Source organism: Lichenostomus cassidix, chromosome 7 (assembly GCF_008360975.1).
Source record: "Lichenostomus cassidix isolate B80296 chromosome 7, HeHo_3.0, whole genome shotgun sequence".
Lineage (NCBI taxonomy): Eukaryota > Metazoa > Chordata > Aves > Passeriformes > Meliphagidae > Lichenostomus > Lichenostomus cassidix.
The window spans coordinates 13436119-13461557 of NC_139488.1; the positions used below are offsets into that span (position 1 = coordinate 13436119).

The 25439-nt window shown below is 37.9% G+C and overlaps 1 protein-coding gene across 9 annotated transcripts in view; it reads right to left on the reverse strand.

Annotated features, from left to right (window-relative positions):
• The window catches only part of ABI2 (abl interactor 2), a 59077-nt gene extending 33681 nt beyond the window's left edge, over positions 1-25396 (reverse strand). For all 9 annotated transcript variants that reach the window (XM_085066276.1, XM_085066277.1, XM_085066272.1 and 6 more), the window contains exon 1: positions 25237-25396. In XM_085066276.1, the coding sequence (XP_084922402.1) occupies positions 25237-25353 (117 nt within the window). In that variant the 5' untranslated portion in view covers positions 25354-25396. The remainder of the gene's footprint in view (positions 1-25236) is intronic.
• Positions 25397-25439: the final 43 nt, after the last annotated feature.

Consider the following 25439-nt stretch of genomic DNA (forward strand, 5'->3'; position numbering starts at 1 on the left):
ATTCTTGTCACAAATGGTCACTCACAGTGAATGAACTATAATTACTCCCTTAAGATGGTAGCTGAATAAAATGTGAGAGGAATCATTTTTAAAAAGAACAAGTCTATATTTTCTTCTTAAGCATGTTTTGTACTTTTTCACACTGTCAATCCTTTTTTCTGTGAAAAATTAATATGATCCATTTTTCTAGTAGTAGAGCACCTAAAAGCATTTAGGCTATCAACAGACAAGATATCCATTAGAAGTTTGAAAACATACATAAATTTCAAACAGCCTTCAAAATAACAAGCTAGGACTCTAATTGTTAGGGTTCTGTGTTTCTCCTTGAATAATAGTTAATATCACTAAGATCTAATTCAATACAAAAGATACAGATTAAAGCACTGGTAAAACATACAACTAAAACGCTAAGAAACTTGCCAGTTTTCAAGGCTTCAGTATACACTGAACTTTTTATTTAGGTGATCTTTAGCCATCTCATAGGCTGATGGTGCTGTTTCTAAAGCAATGTTCTCTATAATAAATATTCTCTACTCCCACTTGTCACTAATACTGTAGTTCATTATTTCCTTTGCCTTTTATATTATTCACATAGGTTTGGTATCAAGATTCAAGAAATGTGCTGTTATTAAAGAGGGAATATAAAGTCATTCTGTATCTTTCAGCACAAGCTGAATCTACGCTCCATTTTATTATATGTACTTTGAGAAACATAGAAAGTAAGCATATCTGTATTTTAGGAAAGCAATTCTTACGCATCTATATGTTTCCCAAGACCTTGTAGCAAGATTCTTACAAGAAGATTGCTAGCCTTCAAGGGAAAAAAAAGAAAATCCCACACATGTAAACACAGGCAGAGGACTTCAATTAAATGCTCACATGAAAGATATTCAATACTTTTTCTTTCCTGGCAACCTCCTGTGTCCATAAAGAACACTGATAACTTAGCTGGCCAGTTAGCAGACTGCACTGGTACCAGCTCTTCATCTGCTAGGAAGGAGGACAGCAGCAGTTGCTGTTCATCCAAGAGCTCCCTCGATGGGGGAGGAAGGAGCAATGGTGCAGGAGCTGAAGATTCTCACAGTGTTTCTCTCCCATACAGAAGACAAAACAAGACCAACAGAAGAAGGAACTGAAAATCTTAGGAGATAGGTTCTCGGGGCACAGTATGATGATACTCTCCAACAGAGCACACTTATAAAAGCTGCCTTATATTCATCTTTAAAGGAGTTAGAAAAATGCTATCCCCAGATCTCATTTAAGAACTTGTGACTTTTAACCAGCTGAATAGTATGTCTTGTCCATAAAAGAGTTCAAAGCTCAGCTTAAGGATTCCCAAAAGAAGGGATACTGAGCTCTTCATGTCTATTCTCACACTGTTGACTTGTAAATACTCTTTCTTCCCCTCTCCCTACTCACATCCCCAGCTCAGCCTGCACACTCCCCTGCAGCAGGCACACTCCACCACCATTCAAACCATTTCTCAGTGGCAATAATAAAAATGACCAGAAGCTAGCCTGTTTTGCTCTGCAGCTGCTGCCAATCTATTTATAGAAGCAAAAAATGCTGATTTCCATTAGTACACTGAACATCCAGAGGAGTTGGATATAATACAGCAAACAGTATTTTTTCATTAATAGACAAAGCGTTTGAGAAGAAAAGAAAAACTATGTGTAATTTTAATTCTTATGAGCCTCTGCTGTGGTTTTTCTGCTTAAGGAAGCACAAATATGAATCCATGTTCAGAGCTAGTCCTTCCAGGGATGTAACCTAATAGCTAAATTCAAGTCACCTCCAGTTCAAACCAACAGGGAACTGGCTTCTCAATATTCAAACACTTTAAAGACCTCATAAAATGATCCTATAAACTCCTCTGGAACTATTATTAGCACAAAAACAATTTGATTGAGGTGTCTAATTTGTGTATTTAGCTGATAACTTAACAACTGTGATTTGTTCCACCTGCCTTTTTACAGAGCCTGAAATTCTCTGAGGCAAACTCCACATGTCTGGCACAGCAAAACTGAAGTTTGAACTTTCTTCCTGTATCCTGAAAGACGAAGAATCTGTTCAAACTAAAATGACTATTTGAACCTACTACTGTCAAGTCAACTCAAAAGATCAAAAATTAATTAGTGACAGCATTTTAAAACAATCATGTTTACCAGGAAAACTTTCAAGAGATGAAAACTTGAATGACTCACAGCAACTGGAAAAAATCTAGAATACTTACAGAAAAATTTTAAGATCCCCTGTGGAAATATGACAATAAATGTCAGTTAAATTTTAACTTGAAATGGTAAGTTGCGTTAGGCATGAAATCCATCCTTTAATTCGATAAGTAGATTTCCAGAGATGGTATCATATCACATGCTCCTATGCAACAAGATCCCCATTTATACTCCACACAGACACCAAATTACAGTGTTCACAAATGCTGCCATGCTCACTGACACTAAGTACATAACTATGTAAATAAAGGGATTTCTGCTAATAAGATAATGGTTTCAAAGTTTTCAGTAAACAAAATTCAAACATAATCCTCAGCAGTCTAAGACCTAATACTCTGATCTTCCCAACACCAAAATACCAGCCAGTATGCTTTGTATCATATTGTGAGGCAGATAAAAAGTTACTTCAATATCCATACCTACCAAAATTCTCTAGTGAAAGAAAAAAACACCAAACTGATAAGACTCTGTACAGTAGTTTCAATAACCTATGGAATACTGTTTCTGTGTAGAATACTGAAAACGAGCGAAATATGTTCTGCTATGTTCATTTTAACAAAAAGACTTGTTCCTGTGAATACTTAGGCAAATCAACCAGAGTCCTTGAAGCCCTTCAGTTCTCAGAAACATTGTGTTCAGCATGATCAAGCACTGGTAGCAAGTGTTTTCAGTGACCTGACCTAAATTAAATGCCATGAAACAGAACACTGAGTATCTCCATTTTAGTTTTAAGTATCTTCAGCACTCACACACAAAATTATGCGTGTCTATGAAAAAATACATAGACATCTATCCATCTATCCACATATACATCTATACACACACAACTCTTAGGAAAGCAATGCTTTCAACTATTAGACCAGTTTGATCTGTATTTTTTTAATGGATAATAAATTTGAGAAATCAAAGCCAGTGTTTGACAAACAAGTTTTCTGCAACACTGCCAACACAGGGATCCTCTCATAGATTTAACATACCCACTGCATTGTGATAGCACTGCCTATGTAGGGCCGCATGGTAGATTGAGTATGTGACCTAGTTTATAAATAACTTCAGGTACAAATGGTTGCTTTAAACTCCAGTCACTTCCATTATCATCCCTGTCATGCAAAACTGGAAACACAACGCCTTGTACAATTATGTAGATGCAACAAAGAGAAAGCAAATCAACTCAGTGAACTATGGTCTGAGCAACTGTGATGGTATTATGGAGACTCAGGATATACTTTAACCAGCAGTAGCTATCAATGTAGATGTCCCCAGCACCAAGTGCACACTCCATCTGCTGCAGTGAATTAGACCAGGAAGCAAGTCCCAAATGAAAATTATGTGAACCATCAACCAAATTACAAATTTTGCCTCATCCAAACCACTGCATAGCCAGAGAAACACAAGGAAGGATATCAAAAATAAAGAGGGAAGCACTATCCAGAGTCATTGAGCTTGCTAGAAAAGGAACAAGTGCTGGAATACCACTGCAGTTTTGCCAGCCCCCCACTACCTATAGTTTTTCTTCATTCAAACTGTGCAGTGTTTCTCTTAATATTTTTCCATTAACTGTGTTAAGAATGCCACTGTCTCCACCTCTTAAACTGGTGGCTTTCACTTCTCACACAATGGTAAAATATTTGAGTACCACAGCTGGATCATCTTCACAGCCTTAAATAGAAATGTTTAGATCACATCCTCTCTGCCCATGTTATGGAATTTCCAGGCAACAGCTTCGCATTTATTCTGTTTATAATTTTTCTCCACACAATGCACACATCAGGTAGTCTATGTGAGTCACAAGGCAGCAGCCTCATCTCCTACTCTCAACAGGAAGAGCACCATTTTAACTTACCACAGAGAGCTCATCTGATGCTTCAGCCATCCACATATGGAGTGGGGCTGGTGTCAGCTGCTACTTGGAGATGCTCTCTCGCTGCAGCAGGAAGTGGTTCCCCATGCTCCGGGACACTGCAGTAGCCACTGCTCTGCCCAGCTCTCCTGTGGCGAATGCTTTCCATTAGTGGGAAGCACCCAGTACTGAAACAGTTACTTTGTCTCCACCAGAAAACAACACAAGCTATCAAGTATATGGAAATATTTCACAGGATGTATCCAGTCTGAGAGCTACAGCATAGACTACAGTGACTATACAAACTGGGGCTTTTAGATAACAGGAGATCAAAGTCATTCAAGTCAGCTACAAATGCACAGACTTCACAGTCAGTCAGGAAAGGCATGTATTACATACACGAGGCAATCGCGTGTGTTTGCTTCCAGACACTGGAGAATTATTAACAGTTTCCACTTCCACATGCCAGTCCAACGATGGACACTAAATCTAGCAGCTCAGGAATGATCATAAATGTTCACCTGAAAATATTTCTCAGTTTTTATTAGATTGTATAAACCAAATTGCTAGCATTAGAAATGATGTGGAATTCAACCCGCAGTAAGTGTAAAGATGACCACTTTTCATGTCAGGATGCAGAGCCCAAGCATCACTTTTTCTTCCCACTCTGGAAGTTCCATTTACACTGCGCAATTACATTACTGCATTTGAATAAGAAATAGCCTGGACTGCTGACTATATAAAATATTCTTTCATTTTAGGAACTAAATGTCTCAATGTTTGTTCTCCTGCCTAGGAAAACAAGCTTTTATGTTTACACAAACATTAAAAAAACCCAAATTATTAAGAAGGAAAAAAAATTGAATGGAGAGCATGGGGCAAATGGGAAAATAAAACATGCAGTAAGGTATCCAAAATGACAAAATTATTTGCCTATATGATTGGCAAAAGGAATTCCTACATGCATATAGACCATAAAATGCAGGGATAGAAAGAAACCAAGAATTTGAGGCATTCTTTCACCCAAAGAGTGATAAGCCAAATCCTAGTGATAAGGTCTGTTATGTCACTGTTCAGAACTTGAATAATTCTGTACAGAAAAGCAGCTATTAATGGATAGAGAAATTCTACAAAGATACAACTTATGGGATGCAACATGTAACATTTGCAAAACATCAACCCAACTAGATAAAACTAGATAAAAGAAGAAATGCTATCAAATGCTCGAAATGCTACCAATGCTATCCAGTTAGAAAGAAAGACTTCAAAGACAGCAACATGTTAAAAAAGAAAAATGCATTTCTTATGGATTAGAAACAGCTAATAAAGACAGGTCTGAAAGTGGTGCATGAAAGGAAGCATTAAAACCTACTGGCAGTTTAGTTGGTAATTGTAGCTAGGTTCCTTTCCTGCCACAGTTCAAAAAAAATTTGTTATTTATCCACTAGTCATCATCAACTTGGAAGTTCAAAGTTTTTCAGTCAGGCTAACAAGACTTCTACAACAAATTCTATCAGATGAGCCAAAAAAGTCTGGACCTATGAGTTGAAAAAGAAACTGTTTCTTATTACAGAACACTGACACAAGTTGTTGCCTTTAATATCAATACGACAACAACAAAAAATTCTTCCAAAATTAATACTTAATGTTGAATCAAAAGGGGGTGAAAAAAATAGAGCTTTTCATTCCTGAGGCTACTGTCATTCACATCTTTTAGTAAGCAGAGTTCTGAATGGAAAAAAATCTCACTTCATACTCAAATCAACTCTTTAATGTGCAATGCATTTATGCAGTAATATTCAGGCATCAAAGTGGAAGCTGAGGTTGAAGAGTTTGACACTAGACTAACTACACAAAAAGGTATATCCAGAATATGCTAATCAATTCCCCAACATATAGAGCATCTCTTCCTATTGTTCAAAACAGTACTGTTCAGTGAAACAAACTAGTATGTAACATACATGATGAAAAAGTAATAGCAAAATTTTAAAAATGAGACAGAAGATTAGTTTCATTTAATCAATATAAGAGTTGTTTCTTTTGATTACTGTTAACACAAACCCAAGCTAGCATTTGTCTTATGACCAGCTAGCAAAACTCAGGTTTCTGCTGAGGTTGCATCAGCTTCAAGAAGCCTCAAGAACAAAAGCTGCATGAGAGTTCAACAAGCTTGCATTATTCAGTACAAAATGTGCCCAACTGTGATACTGACAAAGCACACTTCAGTTTTCCTGTGAAAAATAGATTGAGCTCTTATATCACCCTTTTCATTTTAATTGTTGCTGAATTCCTTGAGGTTACTGAACGCCTCATACATAATTAAGTATTTTACACACTTTTATTCAACTGCACAGATGGCATTTGCTCAGCCCATCCAAGTGCTTTCTGAGGTCCTTCCGTGAACTACAAAAAATGATTGAGAAGAAAACTGAGCATCATTAATCCAATAATTAAGTCAAAATCATGCCAAGAAGTTACATAACTGTCAGTGAAAAATACAGAAGTTTTCTGTTTTAACAAACTGGCTCATTAAATACTTGCTAAAGAATATCCTCACTCTTCTTTCAGTACCGGAACTGCTCATTCCCAGCATGAAAAACATGTACCCACCAATTCCTAAGGAGCTGGTCTATAACACACAAGAGAAACAGGCACAAAAAAGCAGAAGTAATCACTGACATGTTAGAACAGCAGGAAATGAGCTCTCCCAGAGTTTCAGAAAAAAAAGTAAGGGTCACAGAGCTCTAAGGCACTTATTCTGTGGCACCAGTAAAACTCCAAACTTCCCTTTTGGATGCAGAACAATCCATGTATTCTATCAGTACACAGAACACAGGGAAACTCAGTCTACGTGTTCTTTAATATAACCAAAATGGCACAGTACCTGGAATTAGAAGTAGAATTTTTTTGTCTCTGTCAATTGTAATAGCATCATCTCTACACTATTCATCTCCATGTGCAAACACCTTTCGCTATATCATTGCTTATTCATTATTATATAATGATTATATATGCAATTATTTCTGTTATTAGTTTAGGAAGACAAAAGGTTGGCTTGATCGCTTGATTACCATACTCAAATGTATACACCCTTCTTTTTAAATTATGGAGAGTTCACAGTCATTGCCCATTTACACGTACTCTACACCCCACACTTTATGAATTAATCAAATGTAAGGCAACATAAGAAAACTACATTTTGGATACAAATGGAAAACACTTCTTCACACATACCCTGCCACAAACCCACTCAAAAGTTCTCTGATAGCTTTCTATTATTCTGCGTTCAAAAGAAATCATGGACAGCAACATACAATGAGACCACAAACAGGGGAAGCAACAAGATTAATGAGACTAGTAATTTGGCCTACAAATTAATAGAAATGGTAGCTCTAGAGTTTGGAGATAGAATATTTTTATTTCACAATAATTTTAGCATGACCTTATCTGAACAGCTAATTATAATTAAAGCAATCTACTTGAAAACTCTTTGTCACATCTGCGAAGAAAGGAGCACAGAATGTTAAGTCTCCTAGTGACACAACTCCTTTTTTATTAATGAACTACTCTCAGAAATTACAAGACAGTATAAGAATCAGCACTAAATGAAACTTCAGTTGTGGGTGGACCATCCAGGCAGAGAGAGCTTACTCAGGCACCTAAACCATCCCACCTTATCAATATCTGTCAAGCTGAAAGGTAGGTACTTTGTCCACAATTGTATCCAAAGGCTCTACTCAACATCCACATGAATGCAATTAACTTGCTGTTCACACGAAGTGCATTTAAAATTTAAACACCTTTAAATGTGAACTTACTGAAGGAAACTCTTCTCATCACAACTGAAAATGGGATTAGGGCTATTCTCATTGCAGTGTGATTCTGTATATCCTACATATAGTAAAACATATCATCTTTTGATCAGAGATCACACAGTAATAAACAAAGCTGTATAAGGAACACTGGCATTTAGGCCAAACAATTAATTACAGAAGATATTTGGTTTAGAATTAAGAATTCCTCAAAATTATCACTAGATTTTATAATGCAAAACACATTCAAAAAGCAAGCAATAAATATATTTTAAAAAGTAATTTCCAAGTGCAAGGTTAATTGCATTCATCTTGTTACACTAATGTTAATATCATAGAAATAAAGTTATCCCCATTTTAATAAATTATTTATAATTGTAATTTATCTTTATTTATCTGCACACTAATAGCAAGCATGCTAGCTAAAGAATATACTCTTAGTATTCATAATCCAGTAAAGCCTTTGCCATGAAGTTATTCTGTTTTCCAGATTACTAAAAAACTGTAATGATTCACTAAATGTCACTAGGACTTCTTGATTACAAGTGTGACTGACTAATTTTTATCTGAAACTCACTATCAATAATCTGCTGCAGTCTCTACAAGATCATTTGCATTAAATTGCAGTCTTTTGTTTTCACTGCCATTAATTTATTTGATGTTTTCCGTTCTGTGCTGAGCCTCAAAATGTAGGTTTGATTAACAGCAAGGAAAGCTACCTTTCAAAGAAATACACACAGAACTTAACCTCCTAAAAGGAAAAGCCACTTTTTAAACTACATACTGCATTCAAGGCTGCCAGTGAGAGTAAAACTAGCACACTGGTTTGAAATCTATGACAATATCAGGCTACTGTACCCAAGAGAAAAACAAAGTAAATGGGAACTGTGGACAAGCAAAGCTTCCCTGACATCTAATCACTTGCACCACTGTTTTCATGCTGCCTGCATCACTGCAAAAAATCTGTCATCTGTTTCCCTACCCATCACCAGAATCAAATTTTGTATTTATTTCCATACATTCACAAGTACAGCAGACCAGATTTCACATGCAAATGTCCTGCTCTCACCAGACCTTGCAAGTTCCTGTTCCTTGAGAATAGAGTCAAAGTCCTGTTTATGCAAAAATAACAGGGCATCATGCATTCACACAAACCTAATAGACAAGGTTATAAAAAACTTCTTCAACACATCAATAACACAGTTCAAAATGATGCATCACAAATTTTATCACAAGAGCAGTATGCTGGCATCCAAATGTATTTACATCTAAAATATAGTTAATGCATAGTAACATTAATAGTTATTCATCAGTGCTGCACAGCATCAGACTTTGCTCTTGCTCAACAGAAAGCAGCAGAGAGGGAAACCTACTCCCCTAGTACTTTTAAGACTCCCTGCTCATTCTGTGAAATCAGTGCAGGTTCCACCTTATGCTGGTAGCTCACCTGCAATAACACAGCTGAGAGAAATAGGTTGTTTCCTAGTTCCTACAACAACATTATTATTATTGGAGTTCCAGATACAAGGGCAATTTTGGCTTTAATACCAGCACAAAATCAACACATTTGTGGCCATAAAAGGCTATGCCAACACAAATGCACTGAATGAAGAACCTCAGAAACAGCAAAAATCCACAGGCTTAACACTATTATCTCACGTATCTGCTGTTCTACAACTCTTCATGCACCAAGGATGTTTTAGTATACAGAGGTTCCACTGAGTTTACAAGTCAAAATTATTGATGAACAACTCAAATTTAATTTTACAGCTCCTTGATAAAAATAAAGCAAGTCGTAGCATTTGCAAAAATTACTTCATATGCAAATTGGTTTTCAGAAGTAAAAATTACAATTACACAGTAATTACATTCTGCTGTACAAAAAATGCTGTTTGCACAAATTGCTTTCCCCATTATCAACATCAGATGAACAGAATTTTATCTCTCGCTCTGAAAATCTGACACAATCTACCATTTCTAAGAAAGGATGTCTACTTCAGCTTTACAAAATACTATCTAGTCACAGGGGTTTATGTAACAACTGATTTATTTCCCAATTTTGCCAGTTTCTTCCTTCCACTATAAATTCTCAATCCAATTCATTACATAGCAGTGACTGAGGTCAACTAATGGCTTTGATTTAGAATCACAGGCAGAGTGGTCTGTGGCAGCAGAAGCAGATTCTGCTTCCAAGCGTCCACTGCCAGACATCACAAGCTCATAACAAGGAAAGCTAAGTAGGACACACAGCCATATCCTCCACCATCACAGTTTATAACCTAATGTCCCCCTGTAAGCAGCCAGATGCAGGACACATGTAATTGCCAGGGAGTAATTGCAGCTCATGCAGGGAAGATAAACACCCTATTGGGCCAATAGCTCCCAAAAGAGAGGCTGGCAGGTGTGATGCTAACACCCACAGCAGTTACCATAGCAACACGGAGCTCCGCGGCACCGTCCCACTTCCTTAGGCACTGCAAAAGAGGGAGCTAGCTCAAGAACACAAGCTGCTGGAAAGCCTTTCCTGCCTGTCCACCACAAATACAGTCCTGTTATCCTCAAAATTCTTCCCCCATCATCAACCTCACGCAAGTCTTTTAATTGCTATGCATTTCTCTACTTCCTCACAAGAGCAAGCCCCAAAATTTTATCACACTAGAAGTTGCATTTTAACTACCTTCAGAAACTGTGGCTAAAAAAAGCTTGAAGAGAAGACACATAGATATCAGGTAATATGACTGTGTATTTCGAAGACCATAGATAGAGGGCTTAAACTAACTGGGGGCAGGAATTTGCATACTCACTCTTCCTTTTCTAGGAAATACAGACACTAGGATTACAGATTCCTTCACACTGATCAGTTAACCCTAAATTTGAAATTATTCTTATTTGGCACTTTGTACAGCTGCTGCCAATTCAGACATACTGAAAGACACAAAATGTCTTCAGATCCATGTCCACAATCTGACAGAACACAAGAAACCAAAAAAAAAATTATTTTATATGAAAAAGTAGAGATCAAAATAAGAAGCATTCACACAACAGCTGCAATACACAATATTCCTCTAGGACGCAAAAGAACCATTGGCAGCATACCCAAAACCTAGAGATTTATGCTCAAAGTAGCAGAGCCTGGGATAGCTGCAGTGGCAGCTGATCACTCTACAGCACAGAACTAAAGAATCAGAAGGGGCTTCCCTCATTCCTCGCTGAAAGGTTGCCTGGTCTGTCCCTCTTTCCTTTTTGCATTAAAACAAACAGGACAGCTGCCTTGCCTATTGCAGAACCACTTAAAGGCCAAAGTCTTTGCCCCCTGCAACGCTACACACATGCCAGTCCCATCACCTCAAATGCATGTCTGCACCCCATTTTGTGACCACACACCATCATATTCTTGCCTGACTCTGAAAAAATCACAACAGTCCACACAACTCACAGGCCTTTTTCTCTGCTGTCATTGTAAAAGCTTGCCAGAAAGTGGGCAGAAGCAAGCAACGGCAGGTTGATTTGTTCTTGATATCCATGTTCATCTTGCTGAAAGCTGACCTCTGTTTTACAGCCCACCTGCTGAAGATGGTGGTAACACTCGATGATACTCAGTCATAACCAAACCCAGGATGGAGGTTAACTAAAACTACCTTGATAAACAAAAAAAAGTGAAAGAAAGTCAGTGAAAGTCCACTCTGAAATCTGGAGATCAAAACCAGTGTCTTCTTATTAGGTAGGTTTGTTCCCTATGTGCCCTGAGAGAAGCATCTGCTCATTTTTCTGGCAAAGAATGTTTTCACAACCTTTTGCTCCTGTTACCATAGTACTGGACAAAACACAATATTGGCAGCATGAAAATGGGATTCTGGCCTCTTATGCAGAGACAGCCAACCCCAGATCTCTGTTCTGCACTTTCTAGAGAACATTTTAGAAGTATAAAAGTCATCTCCTCAAGGGAGGAGTCCCAGTCTAATTCCCAAGGGTAAACTGCTAGAAATAAAGGTTTTTCAAAACCCTATGTGGTCATGTTTGTAATAGAGCTGTCAACAAATAAAAAAATTGTAAGGTTGCGGGAGTTTTTTCATTTCAACTAGACTCAAACTTTGCTATGGTGCTACAATTTAAGAATCTCAGAAAATAACTAGGAAAAAAACCCTTTTCTGCAGGCACTGTAACTAGCAATTATTCTTTCTCCCAGTTTAACAAGTGGTTTTGGTCCATTTACTTCAAAATTACAAGTAAACCTTCTGTCAATTGCTACGTAGCTCAAGAACAGCAAGCCAAGTTGCTATATTCAACCTGCAGCATGTAACTTCACAGCACAGCATCAAGTGTTCTGTAATTATTTCCAGCAAGATCTCTATTTTACACACACATTTTCTAAGCATGACCTACATTCACACTAAGTGCAGTATTTCTTATCCAAAGAGAGACCATTTCATGCAAGTGGTAACTTAGTTTTTTAAAGTTACCACTTTAAACTTTTACATTTTACATGCATAAAAGGATGTGTATTTGATTATTCATATTAACTACACTGCAACTGTAACACAGTAATCTCCACACAATTCCAATACTACTTTCTGCAAACTACCACATTACTTTTTTAAGAATTAACAAGTATCACACTGAGGTATAAAAACCAATATGCTTGATAACCAAATCCAACCTTGGCAACGTTTTTCTTCACATAAAATAATTCTTACATTTCCCCAGGCTGGAAGCAATATGATGTTGTTTCAGGTTACTGAGCCATTTCAGAATTTCTCTCTAACAATATGGAGAGTTTTCTGTCAGGTAAAGAAAAGCCAGGACATGAAACACAGACTACCCGGAAGAAGCATCTTCTTGCTTAAGTACCAAGGCCCATCATTCAGAACATCAATCAGGATGAGCTTGAAGAGACCATATTTTTCTGAAAATTCCTTCAGAACAATATCAGAATTTCATACAGTCAATGTTTAAGACTGCTGTCTTAAAACAAAGCACTGGCATTACCTGATAGTCAAAATAATGGAATTGGAACCCCAGGAGAAGCTCTGTAAATTCTACAAGGTTGTTTTCACTCTCTTAACACAAAGAAAGTAGATTATGCACCAAATACATTCTTTGAATCAAAAGCACAGGAGGTTAATAAATTAAAAGAACACAACAAACACCATGAGAATAACTGCAGTACAAAACAACAGTTTCTGTTTCTAAAAAGTTTGAGTTCCTTTGTTCTAACATTTAAATTTCAGCTGAAGACAACACCTAACTATAACTCGTGTGAAAAACACACGAAATTACATGCGAGGAAACTTTGAAAAACAGAACTTTAGCAATATCCCAGTCAATATCCAGGAGAAAATTCTGTGCAGAGCCTTGTAGAGGCAGCAGCTAAGGACATAGTTCTATCAGAACACCTTCAAAGAATCAATCAAGTTATTTGGGATCCAACAGAAGACAGAGATCTGTAAACCTGGAAGCAATTCTAAAATGAAAAATAAGCAGCAAGTACAATAGCACAAGAAGTTCTACAAAGTCTGTCCTGAAAAGGGTGGTTACCATAAAAGCTGCAGAAAAGGACAGAAAAATGAATCAAAGACTCTCAAAGTAGTATAGAGCATCTGCAATGCTCCAAAATTGACAGCTGCCCACCTCTGCACACATACTAATGATGTTCCTTGGAAGGTCTTCCTCGTTTAATGGAAGACCTCAGCTTCCCCTAAAACACTTTTTTAACCACAAAAGCATCGGCAGACACTATTTTATTTCACCAAAACAAATGAAATAATATCTTTTCTTTTTTCTGTTTGTCTAACATGAGCAAGATTCTCACCAGGTCCTTTTAGGTTTGCTTAGATTTGATTTCAGCACTTACTGGTGCTGTTCTGCCCAAGACCTTTATAAATACCCCTCAGTCAATCCTATATCGAATAGGATTAATTTTTTCAAGAGCAATTAAACATTGCTCTTGAAATGTTTAATTCAAGTTAAACCAAGTTTAATTCAAGTTAAAGGTTTTTTCTCCATATTTAAAGAATTTTTAGTATTTCCAACATTTACAGAATGGTAAGCATTCATATTGGACAGAGAAGACACCATCTGTAACAGACATCTCAGTAGCTAAAAATGTATTGCTATTTCTCTCCTACAACAGCCACATCCAGAGTAGCCTGTAAAACTTGAGAACAGAATTTTCATAAAATAAATTAATCCATTCTTTTCCTCACCTAATTGCCAATAATGAACTCCTCTAACAACAGTTTTATGTTCCAATACTGGACATGAAGAATTCCCATTACTGTGTTTACTTTCATCATAATTATGACACAGAGCGAGTCTCAAACTTCACTTCACCACCACATGTTAATGTTATTGTTCAGACAATTCTGAGCAATTTGTTACCACAAAAATAGAAACATCAGAGACGTGAAACACCAAAAATAGTATTTCAAGTGCTGAATGCTTTTTCTATGTCATAAAAGGTTCTCTTGCCTTGCATTTTTCTTTTTAATGTGAATTCACTTTCAAGTTGTCGTAATAGATTGCTGCAACTATATATTCAACAGGTTCTACTACCATCAGAAAAAAAGGGTTTCTCTATACCTTCATGAATTAAAAGTACTGCATGAATGACCTTTTCATTTGAAAAGACATGCCTAAGTAATATCACCTCTCTACCCATCTAGCTATGGCAGTAAATAAAACTATCCTGGAGTTTCACAACATGAGTACGAGGTTTTAAGACAAAGAGGCACAGAGAAAGCAGGAATTTTCAAGCTACTTTTCAGATAAGCAAATTTTTCCTTCTTTACGCAGAATGATCCACCAACTGCATAACCTCTAATCCTCCCCCTTCCTAGACACAGGCAATTGGCTTTTTTTTGTATCACTCATCATCTTCCAGTCATTTTACTGAACAGTTTGTCCCCTAAAACTCAGGAAACACCACTTATATTCCCCCTACAATAAGCCAAAGAAACACATGCAAACAATTCTTGAAGGACTATGTCCAGAGCCTTAAGGGCATATGGAATCCAGACCAAAATCAACTCCTTCCACTGCCTGCACACAAAAGCTGTATGTACCCTGATTTATAAAGAATGAGATCTAGAGATGACATCACATAAGAGCTGTGTTACTTAAAACCAACAGAATTAGGTATAAGAAGCTGCCTGCTCAAGCTGGGATTTGGTCTGTGCAGAGGCACTTGTCTGTTTAGCACACACAAAAAAATGCAGTTTGAGAAATGAATACAGTATTTTCAAACAAACAAACAAAAAAAAAAAGGTAAGCAACCTGATTATTTCTTGCATTTCAATCTCCACAACTCAACATTTCCATCTCCAATCAATATAAGATAAATAGCAAAAATAATTTTCAAAATTTTGGCCTTTCAGAGCTGCCCTGGAAGTTTCACTGAGTCCTGCATTCACCATGTGGTAATGCCAAGAGGCCTGAAAACTAAGGTCAAACAAATTCACCACAAGAAGACTATCATTTCACTTCTTTTAAAAAAAGAAAACATTTTGGCTCCTTCAGGAGGAAGAGGAATTGAAGTCATATCTATATATAACTGCAGTAGACCCCCAAACCAAACTTCAGATCTAAAACTAGTACTTTATCTCTAAAACAGCTTTCTTTCTCAAATGATAAAACACATCACACTACTTAAGGAAAAAACCAGCTCCACAGAAACTCCTATTGCCCATATCATTACACAGCCTCAAGAGTGGCACAGAAAATGGAAGAAAATATTGCTTGGTTTGGGGGGGGGTTATTATTAGTTTGAAACAGAAGTAAATTTCTTAAGCATGTTTTTAATTTTAAAAATATCGTGTCACACAGAAAAGGTAATTTGAGATTATACATTTAATATTACAAAGTTGAGTATGCTGTTTGGAAAAGAAGATAAATGTAAAAAATTCAACACTCTGAACTTTCACCAGTGGCAAATAAATCTCCCATTCTTCTCTGTGTCCTTAACAAAAGATACAAATAAAAAAGAGAAGAACATTTAATGGAAAGTGAAACACACAGAAAATAATAACCTCTGCTCGTCCTAAGAAAACAAAGCAAAACCTCTTTCTCTTTGTGGTACTTTTAAACCCAGTCTTTGCAGAGGACAAGTGGATTATTGGCACTGTATTCTCCATGTGTTCTTTAATGAAAAAATTCTTTTATATATGTCTAAATGGTTAAACAAATGATAACTCTGCATTAATTATCCAATTGTTGATCAAATGAGACAATTCATAAGAGCCTGTCTTGCACAATGAGTGCAATTTATAAACCTTACTTCAATGAAGGGTCTTAAAATGCTACAAACATTTGTAACAGGCTCATTACAGTAAAAAGTTCTGTTTCCAAGTACCTGCATTTGGTGTACAGATGAGTATACAAATGAGAAAAACAAAAATTAGAGACTTCCCCCTCCCTCTTGCTCCAGTCATCAAAACTGGATCTCCCCTACTGTATTTGTAGTACATGCTGAATTACTGACGACAATAAATGTAGACTGCGTACATATTTAGAACATACAAATTTACATTTTAAGCAGATAATAAAACAGGAATGATTCACAGCAGCTATATTAACTCATTCCATCAAGTGGTTATAGAAATATCCTCAATTTGGAGATTATTTAAATTCATTATTATCACTACCAGACAAATACAATAGCAATTCAGAGTCTACTGATAACTTTCTACCTTTTATTATCCAAACTGATTAATTTATACAGATGCACATATAGTCAAAGAATTACTTCTTTCTTTCAGGAAAGGACTGCTCTCATGACAGTGCACTTAGGACATGATAAAAAAGGCTGCAAAACCAACATCCTCACTAATTTAGGTTGATTACACACTACTCTTTGATCCAGAGATTCTGCATGGTCAATCATTCTGCCCCTTCTGAGACAGAGTCACTTCATGGGCATTACATCCCTAAGGACACAAACACAAACAGGCCTAAACCTATTAATCTAATTTCTGAGATCATTAACAGATTAATAAAGTGAGAAAACTGAGAAGTACATCAGAAAACACTGCAGATTGATTTATCATAAATAACAAATAAATGTAATGTCACAGTTTTATTCTTCTCTACAGCTCCTTTCACTCCCAGTTCACTAGTTATTAGTCATGGTGGAAAAATCCCATTACTTTTACTATCGTTTGAGCACATACATATAACTTCCATCACATAAAAATCTTTAGCTCTTTCCCACTAATGAAATTTATTTAGATCTTACTTAATTGACATGAGTAACTCAACACATTAATTCCCTCTCCTTGGAAGGCCAATCCAACACCAATTTGTGCAAAAAGCATTTCAAAGTATCTAGGATACATTATATTCAGAATACAGAAAATACAACATTAAACAGAAGGAATATCCCCAATAATCCAATGAAATTAATTACAGTGGACAGTGTAAAATACTTCATACAATAGACATAAAATTCCATCAAGGAATAAATGCAAGGCAAAAGCATATGAAAGAAAAAGAAAACTGCTTATACTCTCATTAGTTTTTTTAAATGTCTTGCCTTTATAGAATACCATTAAATCCTGAGCCTTAGCTCACAGCAATAATTCTATAGATTATGTTAAGTAGTATTACCTCTCAAACTTAATTTAGTATCCCTGTACTTTACCCAAGAAAAATGGGAAACCAGTGTACATAGTTCAAACTTTTCAAAACATTATTTGAATAATCCTATAATTCATTATTTCTCTGTCAAAAATAACCACCCCTTTTTTGAGCTTCTGCTCATACAGGCCTTTTTCAATCTCTCTGAAGCTTGTCATCCACCTCAGCCTATTTTTTTGCTTTTAGCAGTGTGGGGGATAAGAGGCTGGCTTTTGTTTTTACTAGTTCTCTTTACTGTTATAAATATTGAAAATTACTGCAAACTTTTCATAATGGCAGGGTATCTTTAATATTCTGTAAGATTTTCTATCTCCTTTTGGCTAAATAATTTTGTCTTGTCCCTCCACAGACCCTCCAGACAGATAAACACAACACAGAAACAACACCTGATATTTTCACTACTAACCTTCAAGCCCAAAGAGCAGCACTGCTGCTGCACAAAAGCTCAAAATTACCAAGCTTGATAGCTGGCATCTTGATGAACTTCTCACTTACCTTAAAACTGTCCAACTAACAGCTCACTGCCCTCAATCATTCCCTCCTCCTCCCTCACTTCACACTCCCTCCATCCCTGAGCAAAGCAATGGCGCTGCTCTTGCCAGCAGGAAGAACAACAAAGTTACAAAATACCCCAATAAAAATATTTACATTTACATAGAAGAGTTTTTAAGACAAAAATACTGTCATTACGAGTTGGCACAAAATTAGCTTTGGCTATGTGTTAAAACCAACACAGACAGGCTACCAAAACCCCAGACCAAGTAGTATTTGCTCCTCACCGCAGATTTCACTGAGCATAAAACGACTTCATTATGGTAACACTAAGCCAATAATAAGGCAAGCACTTATCATTATTCAAACTGAAATTCCACTATGAATAGATATTACAATGACATCTACTGGGAAATGGAAAATGGAATAGCATATATAAAGCCTGTAACTTCATAGCATATAACTTCAAATTTGACAGAGCAACTTATTCATTGCACCTGAGAACAGAAAATTAAGATTTCTACCTGAAATAGGCACAACTCATTTGCAAGAAAATATTAATTCATTCACTCCAAGAAAAAACTGCCAGCCTAACCAGTGAGAGTCCTGAGAAAAGGAAAGGCTCCTAAATTCACTGTACTGTGATGACATGCTTCATCTATTGACTGGAGTTTTGCTTCACAAAGCAGCACAATGACTGGTAGGGATATCCAAATAAAAGTCCAAAACCTGGATTACTAAGCAAGAGGTCAAGTTCAGATCTGCAATTACATGTGAAAACACAGCATTTGAAACAAAACTGTTTTAAAAAGGGCCATCAGCCTCTAAACATAGATTCTACTGGACGAATTTGCTGCAAACACGGTATTTAAATCAATGTTTTCATCAAGAAAATATTCTGCTGAACACTAGAGTAAGATTTCACTTGCTTGAAGCACTGACTGGAGAAGCTCTTGCCTTACATAGAAACCACTTTCTGCCTTAGCACTAAGCCACAAAGATTAATAACTGTAAACTCAAGTAAAACACAAGCAATAGACAATAAATTTCAGAGAGCTGATTAACTGTAGGATGCAGAAGCTTGCTACTCTGAATTAAAATTCTTGATCAATACAATTCAATAACCACAATCTGAAAATAAACTATAGAAGGGAACAACTAGAATGCCACTCGCAGCCAACATTTAGTGTTTATTTTATATTAGCAACTTGCATATTTACAAATTCTGTTTTCATACCTACACATACAGTATTACCACCAGCAACTCCAATTACCACTAATAAAATGGCTCATGCTATTTCCATATCCACTCAACAGAGGATCAATCCTGCTCTTCCTGAACTCCGTGTTGAACTTGTGCCACTATTAAATGCATTAAATTAGCCTTCTTGGCAAAACGCAGCACAGCTGATGAAAAAGGAAAGTAGAGTGGTTGAGTGATAAATCCTTCACCAACTTTGCCAGCTTCACTGACTAACTTAAAGGAAACATGTTCTAGATTATCCTCACTAAACTTTACCAAACCTAACAAGCCACCTTAGTGGTAGCCAGGTGGCTGCAGGAGTGGCCTCTGAGTTGAGATCAGGAACTGCCCCCACGTCAGACAGCCAGTTCTAAGCCAGCTTCAAAAAAGCCCTACCACTGGCAAAAGCCAGTCAGCAATGCTGGTGGCATCTCTGTGATAACATATCTACGAAAGGATAAAAAATACTGTGAAGCAGCTGTGAGAAGAGTGAGAAAAATGTGAGAGAAACAACCCTGCAGACAGCAAGGTCAGAGAAGGAGAAAGGGGAGGAGGCGTTTCCAGGCACTGGAAATTCCTCTGCAGCCCATGGAGGACCCATGCCAGGCAATGGAGGGAAGTCCATGCAGGATCAGCTTTTGGCAGAACTGTGGCCTGTGGGGCACCCACGGTGGAGCAGTCTGTCCCTGCAGCACTGTATCTTTTTGGGAAGAACCCATGCTGGAGCAATTCTTGAAAGAACTGCAGCCCATGGGAAGGACCTTGTATTTGTGCTTCAAAGTGTTTTGGAATATTTAATGAAGGACTGTATCCCATTGGAGGGTGGCCCCACTGGAGCAGAGGGAAGACTGTGAGGACAAAAGAGCAGCAGAGACAAAGTGATATGAATGAACTACAGCATCCCCCATTCGGGAGGGAGGAAGTAGAGGAGTTAGAAATTAAAGAGTGAAATTGAATCTGGGAAGAAGGGAGGGCTGGGGGAAGGTGGATTTAGTTTTGATTTTGCTTCTCACTGTCCTATTCTATTTTTAACTGACAGTAAATTAAATTAATACTCCCCAAGTTGAGTTTGATTTGCCCATGACAATAATTTTTGAGTGACCTCCCTGTTCCCAGCTCAACCCATGGCCTTTTTTTTTTTTTCCTTTCTCCTGTTGTTCTGCTGAGAACTGAGAGTAAGAGATCAGCTTGGTGGGCACCTGGCTGACATTCAAGCTTAATCCACCACTGCATACGTCAAATTTAAAATCACGTGGTTTTTGTAAACTTCCCACCAGAGGCTGATGGACCAGATATATTCATGTAATAAGTCACTGGACTTAGGAGTAAGACACTATAGGATATTACCCATGTATTCATTACTGCTGTTTTACTAGCTTCATAGGTTTTCTAGAGTTTCAACTTGTTAGCATCTTCCTGAACTTCTGGACTAATATGCACTGGAACTAATCAATATCCACTTTCATGCCTGCAGAATAAGTGTTCCATCACTGCTAAGATTAATCACCCCTTCACTGAAGTAGGATTATAAAATAAACAAGTTTAAGGAACGGAATAAGTGAAAACAACTTTCCTCTGATACTCACACTTCTGATAATTAAATAGATTTTACAAATCTAACTCAGCCACCTTTGTTAAGGTGATACCTATCTTCAGTAAAGACAGATAATTCTTGAACTTGTTTGTAAACCATAATGCCTGCAATTCCCTGTATAAATACACAGGTTATCTACTGGTACCAGTCATTATAAGCAACTCCATGGAAATTTCCCATGACTAAAGCTGTAATCTTGAAGTGGCTATTTGAAAAGATCACCATTCCTGTAATTAAAACTAATGTGTTAACAGACGCCTTATTCTCTTGTTCAACCTATCGGAAGACGCTTCCAAATCTACAGCTACTTGATTTTGCCTGTGAGAGCTAAGTAAAATTAACAGATATGTGGAAAACAACAATGAAACTCACTGATTTACGGACTGTAGTTAAATTACTGAGAAACAAGTAGTTTTCACCTTTATGTCTATTTAAATAAAGCTATCAGCAGGAACAAAAGCATGTTATTTCTAGTAATCAACAGATTGGATTACTACGAGCAAGAATAAAAATCTTCTTTCTATCCTTCCCCTCACAAGCACAAAAAGAGTGTTTCTGGATATAAAACGCAATACAGTCATGGCAACATGAAGATATGAAGAGAGGAAAATCAGAAGCTCCCTCTTCCTTTTCAGTCTCTAGAGCTGACAAGTAAAGCATAATAATCTTGAATAACTAAGAAATACAGAGCCTTTTAGAAGAATCCAGCCAACAGAGCCAGATCAGAGAAATCAGAGGTTCCCTCTGAAAGCTGGGCAGGGGACAGAGGCTTGGCTTTTCTCTCACTTCTGCATGCTGTGATGGTGGGACCTCTTCCCTCCCCAAATCTCTACCCACCAGACACTTACAGGCTGAAATGTCTCCATTTGGGAATTTTTTCCTGACTCTTTCAATAAAGAGTTACAGACACAAGCATTCAGTTACTCTAGAAAGATCCATGCACTGCACAAAATGAAAAGCTGATTTTTAAAAAGAGCGATGATAATGAGAAACAAACAAAAGATGATTCCAGAATAGACTTATACAGAATGAGCTCAAAGAAACTTAATGGGGTAAGCCAGTGTTGGAATTTATGTCAGTATTTCAGTAACAAGATGTGCAAGTCACATAACTGCATGGTCTTGTTAATTATACTGTCATAAGTAGAAATTTTCTTTATGATACACCTGAACAAAACTAAGCAGGAATATGAAAACTTTGTAAACACAGCACACTGTCCAATATAACTATTATCTGCTTTCCATGAAAGATCAGATAAATCAATGTAGATGTAAATCAATGCAAATATCAAGTACCTCAAATAATCAAATTTTATAGAATTACTCTGTTGCACGTTTAGACTGAGACTGAACTTGATAATAGAGGACACAGCACTAATACTTAAAGTGTTGAACAGACAATTTAAAATTTAACCTGTGATTGGCATTGTGTCAGATACCACACAAACACCCTCCTAAATTAGTAAGTTTCTCTTCCCCATATCTTTGAGGAGCAGCATGACACAAAAATAACTGTATGATTTCTCCAAGTTATTAGAAGAAAAAGACATTTTTGACATGAAAAAACTTTTCCCCCCCAAATAGCAGTCTTTTATCTTTCACTGCTGCAAGTCCATTTATTATATATTTGCTGTATTTCTATCATTTTCTACAAAATTTAAAGCAGATGTGTTCTGATATACTACCATGTCACAGACTCAAGGGAAGGATAACATTTTATGTAACATTCTCTGTTGCTAAAGTAATTGAGCTACGTATCAATCATAATTTGGATAAACACTGACAAAATTTTTAAGAACAGATTTTTCATTTTATAAGCAGAAGTCAAATGAGTTGCAATTGCCACAGCTCTACTACTGTGAACTAGCAATTTCCTCATGTATGAGATAACATGTTTAATTATTTTGAAGCTGCAATTATGTTGCTGGGTGTGGAAGAAGAGGAAAAACACATTCACCTTTAGCACTGAACTTCAAATTCTGTTACACTGGCCTATGCCTCATTGGCTTTTCCAACAGTTTTTGTAGTGGACAACAAAACTTCTGTGCAAGTGGCACAGAAAGGGAGTGGCTTGTCTACTGAAATATATCATACAGGCCAATGAAAGGCTTTCAATGTCCCCATCACCACAGCATCTACCATCCTGCAGGTCTCAGTCACATTTTGAGCCTCCCCTACATCTCAAGATTACCCACAACAACCCTTCTGTCAAAATGAAATACTACAGGATTACAGCAGAATTAGTTCATCTTCACTACATGACTTTGTGAATAATCATTCTGCGACACATTTCAGAGCAGTCACAAACCAATCTTCCCCACAAAACACAAGGCTACTATTTTGAACATAATTTGAACTTTTTTTGGACATAACAACTTTGGAATAATAAATATTATTAGAAGCAAAGCTACAAATATCCAATTAACCAACAGTTCTTCTCCTCTTGTAGAGAAGAAAAAAACAGCTTTTTATAGAGATCTGGTGCAGCAGTTTACATAGCTCTGGCACTGTGAAGGTGGGGCAAGCTCACTGACAGATTTGTTACGAGGACAATTGCATCACTAAATCCAGAATCCCCTCACACTGAACCTCCTCTCTGCAATAAACCCACTCTGATGTCTCAGAGCATTAGAAAAGCCGGAGCCTATTGCCTGGATGATGTCCTCCATTCCACTTGTTTAAAAATTTAAGCATGTTCATGCTGTGACCCATACTGCACCTCACAGTTGATGCTCACAACACAATTTCATTCTTTAATTTTCACCTCTCCCTTAAAGCTCTGTGTTGTCATGATGTTTGGATAAATTGCCAACAGTCGGGATATTACTGCGTGGTGGTCAGAATCCATCAGGCTGACCAAGAATGCCTCATTCTTTTCCTTCATTCACCATCTGTCTGTATCCATCTCCTGTGATCCCAGACTGTCCTTATGGACTGAGTGCTGTCTGGGGCAATAACCATCTTTTTTTCATTCTCTGTCTGCACAAAACAGCATGGAGTCCTCTTCTGCAGTTTTCATTAAATATTACAAGTGGAGCTGTTCAATAGCGATTTTGCAAACTTGGGTTTATACAGAGAATACCAAAAAAAGGTCAGAGGGAAAAAAAACCCAACAAACTACATGCAGTTCTTCCTATCAGTTTCTGCCTTCCAATACATCTCTCCCATATTCCAGAAAAATCAGTTTCACAGTTTTAAAAAAAAATATTAATTTAAACACATGTATGTCAGGTTGCAACCATAAGAAAATATTTCAACACGTCTCTTAAAAAACCGAAGTCATGCTAATTCAACATTGCAAAAGTTATTACATAATAAAATACATCTATATAGTTTTACTGTAATTGACCTGCTTTGTAAATGACCCAAAATATGCAAAGTCTTCTCTCTAAAGGACAGCTGGTCATTCAGCAATTCAAAAGAAACAGAGAGAGCTTTTTTTACAGGGACATTTTAAGTATTCTGTGCCTCTGGTTAAATAGTCTCCCATTTTCACTGACAGAACAGTCTCAGCACAGATCTCATCCCTAGCTGCCCTCCGAAAGCACACAAGCACTCTGCCCTTCGGGGACCGAATGCAAAAAACAGTTCTGGGACACTTTGGAATTCTCTCAACACTGACACCACAAATCCATGTCATCACCTCCACCTTTCCCTGCCGCACACTCAGACCCGTCTTGGGGTGTCTTTTGGTGTTTGTTTGGGGGCAAAGTTTTCATTTGGCCGTACTATCACAGTCAAAGTAAACTGACAGTATTTTGCTTTTCCTTCTACTAAAAAGAGAAAGGAAAAAAAAAGTGCTAACACCAGCCTGGCTTTAGAGCAGTCACCGCAAAAACCACACTATGCGGTAGCAACTTGCACTTGATCTCTTTCTCCCTAATTCTGTACCATCTCTACTACATCATGCTTCCATCCTGCACCTACCACTTGGTAGCTGCCCTTCCGATGGAACCGCACAGTCCTGCTCCAGAAGGGAAATACAAACGGAGGGACACAACCCTACTGAAGTACGTGTCATTCCGCTCTAAATTAACAGGCACCGACACTGTATTTGCAGGAGCTAGCTGTGACCTCGGTTTATCACATCACCTCAGCGCCGGCAGCAAAGGAAACCGGAATGTGCGGAGGGAACGAAAAGGGGCGGCAGAGACACGGTCTGGAATAACATTCACTCGCAAAGTGGAAGGAATTCAATCTGGGAATCAATGACATATTCAAGCGCCTCGTCACGCCGGGCAGCGCACGCTGGAGGTGAAGCGGCTTTCCCCCTCCCCTCCCCGGGCTGCAGCAGCCGGCGCTGCCCGCCCTCCCAGCGCGGCGGGCCCGGAGCGGGGCAGCCCCGGGCAGCGTGAGGGCAAACCCCGCCCGGCCCGCGCGGCCGGGCCCGCGCACCTGGATGTAGTTGGTCTCGCAGTACTCGGCCACCCGCTCCAGGTTCGTGTAGCTGTCGAACAGGGCCCGGCGCCCCCCCGGGATCTCCTCCTCCAGCAGCATCTGCAGCTCCGCCATCTTCACATCCTCTCGCCCGCCCGCCGCTCGCCCCCCGCCCGCTCCGCGCTCCCCGCCCCGGCTCTGCCCCGCCGCCCGGGCCCGGC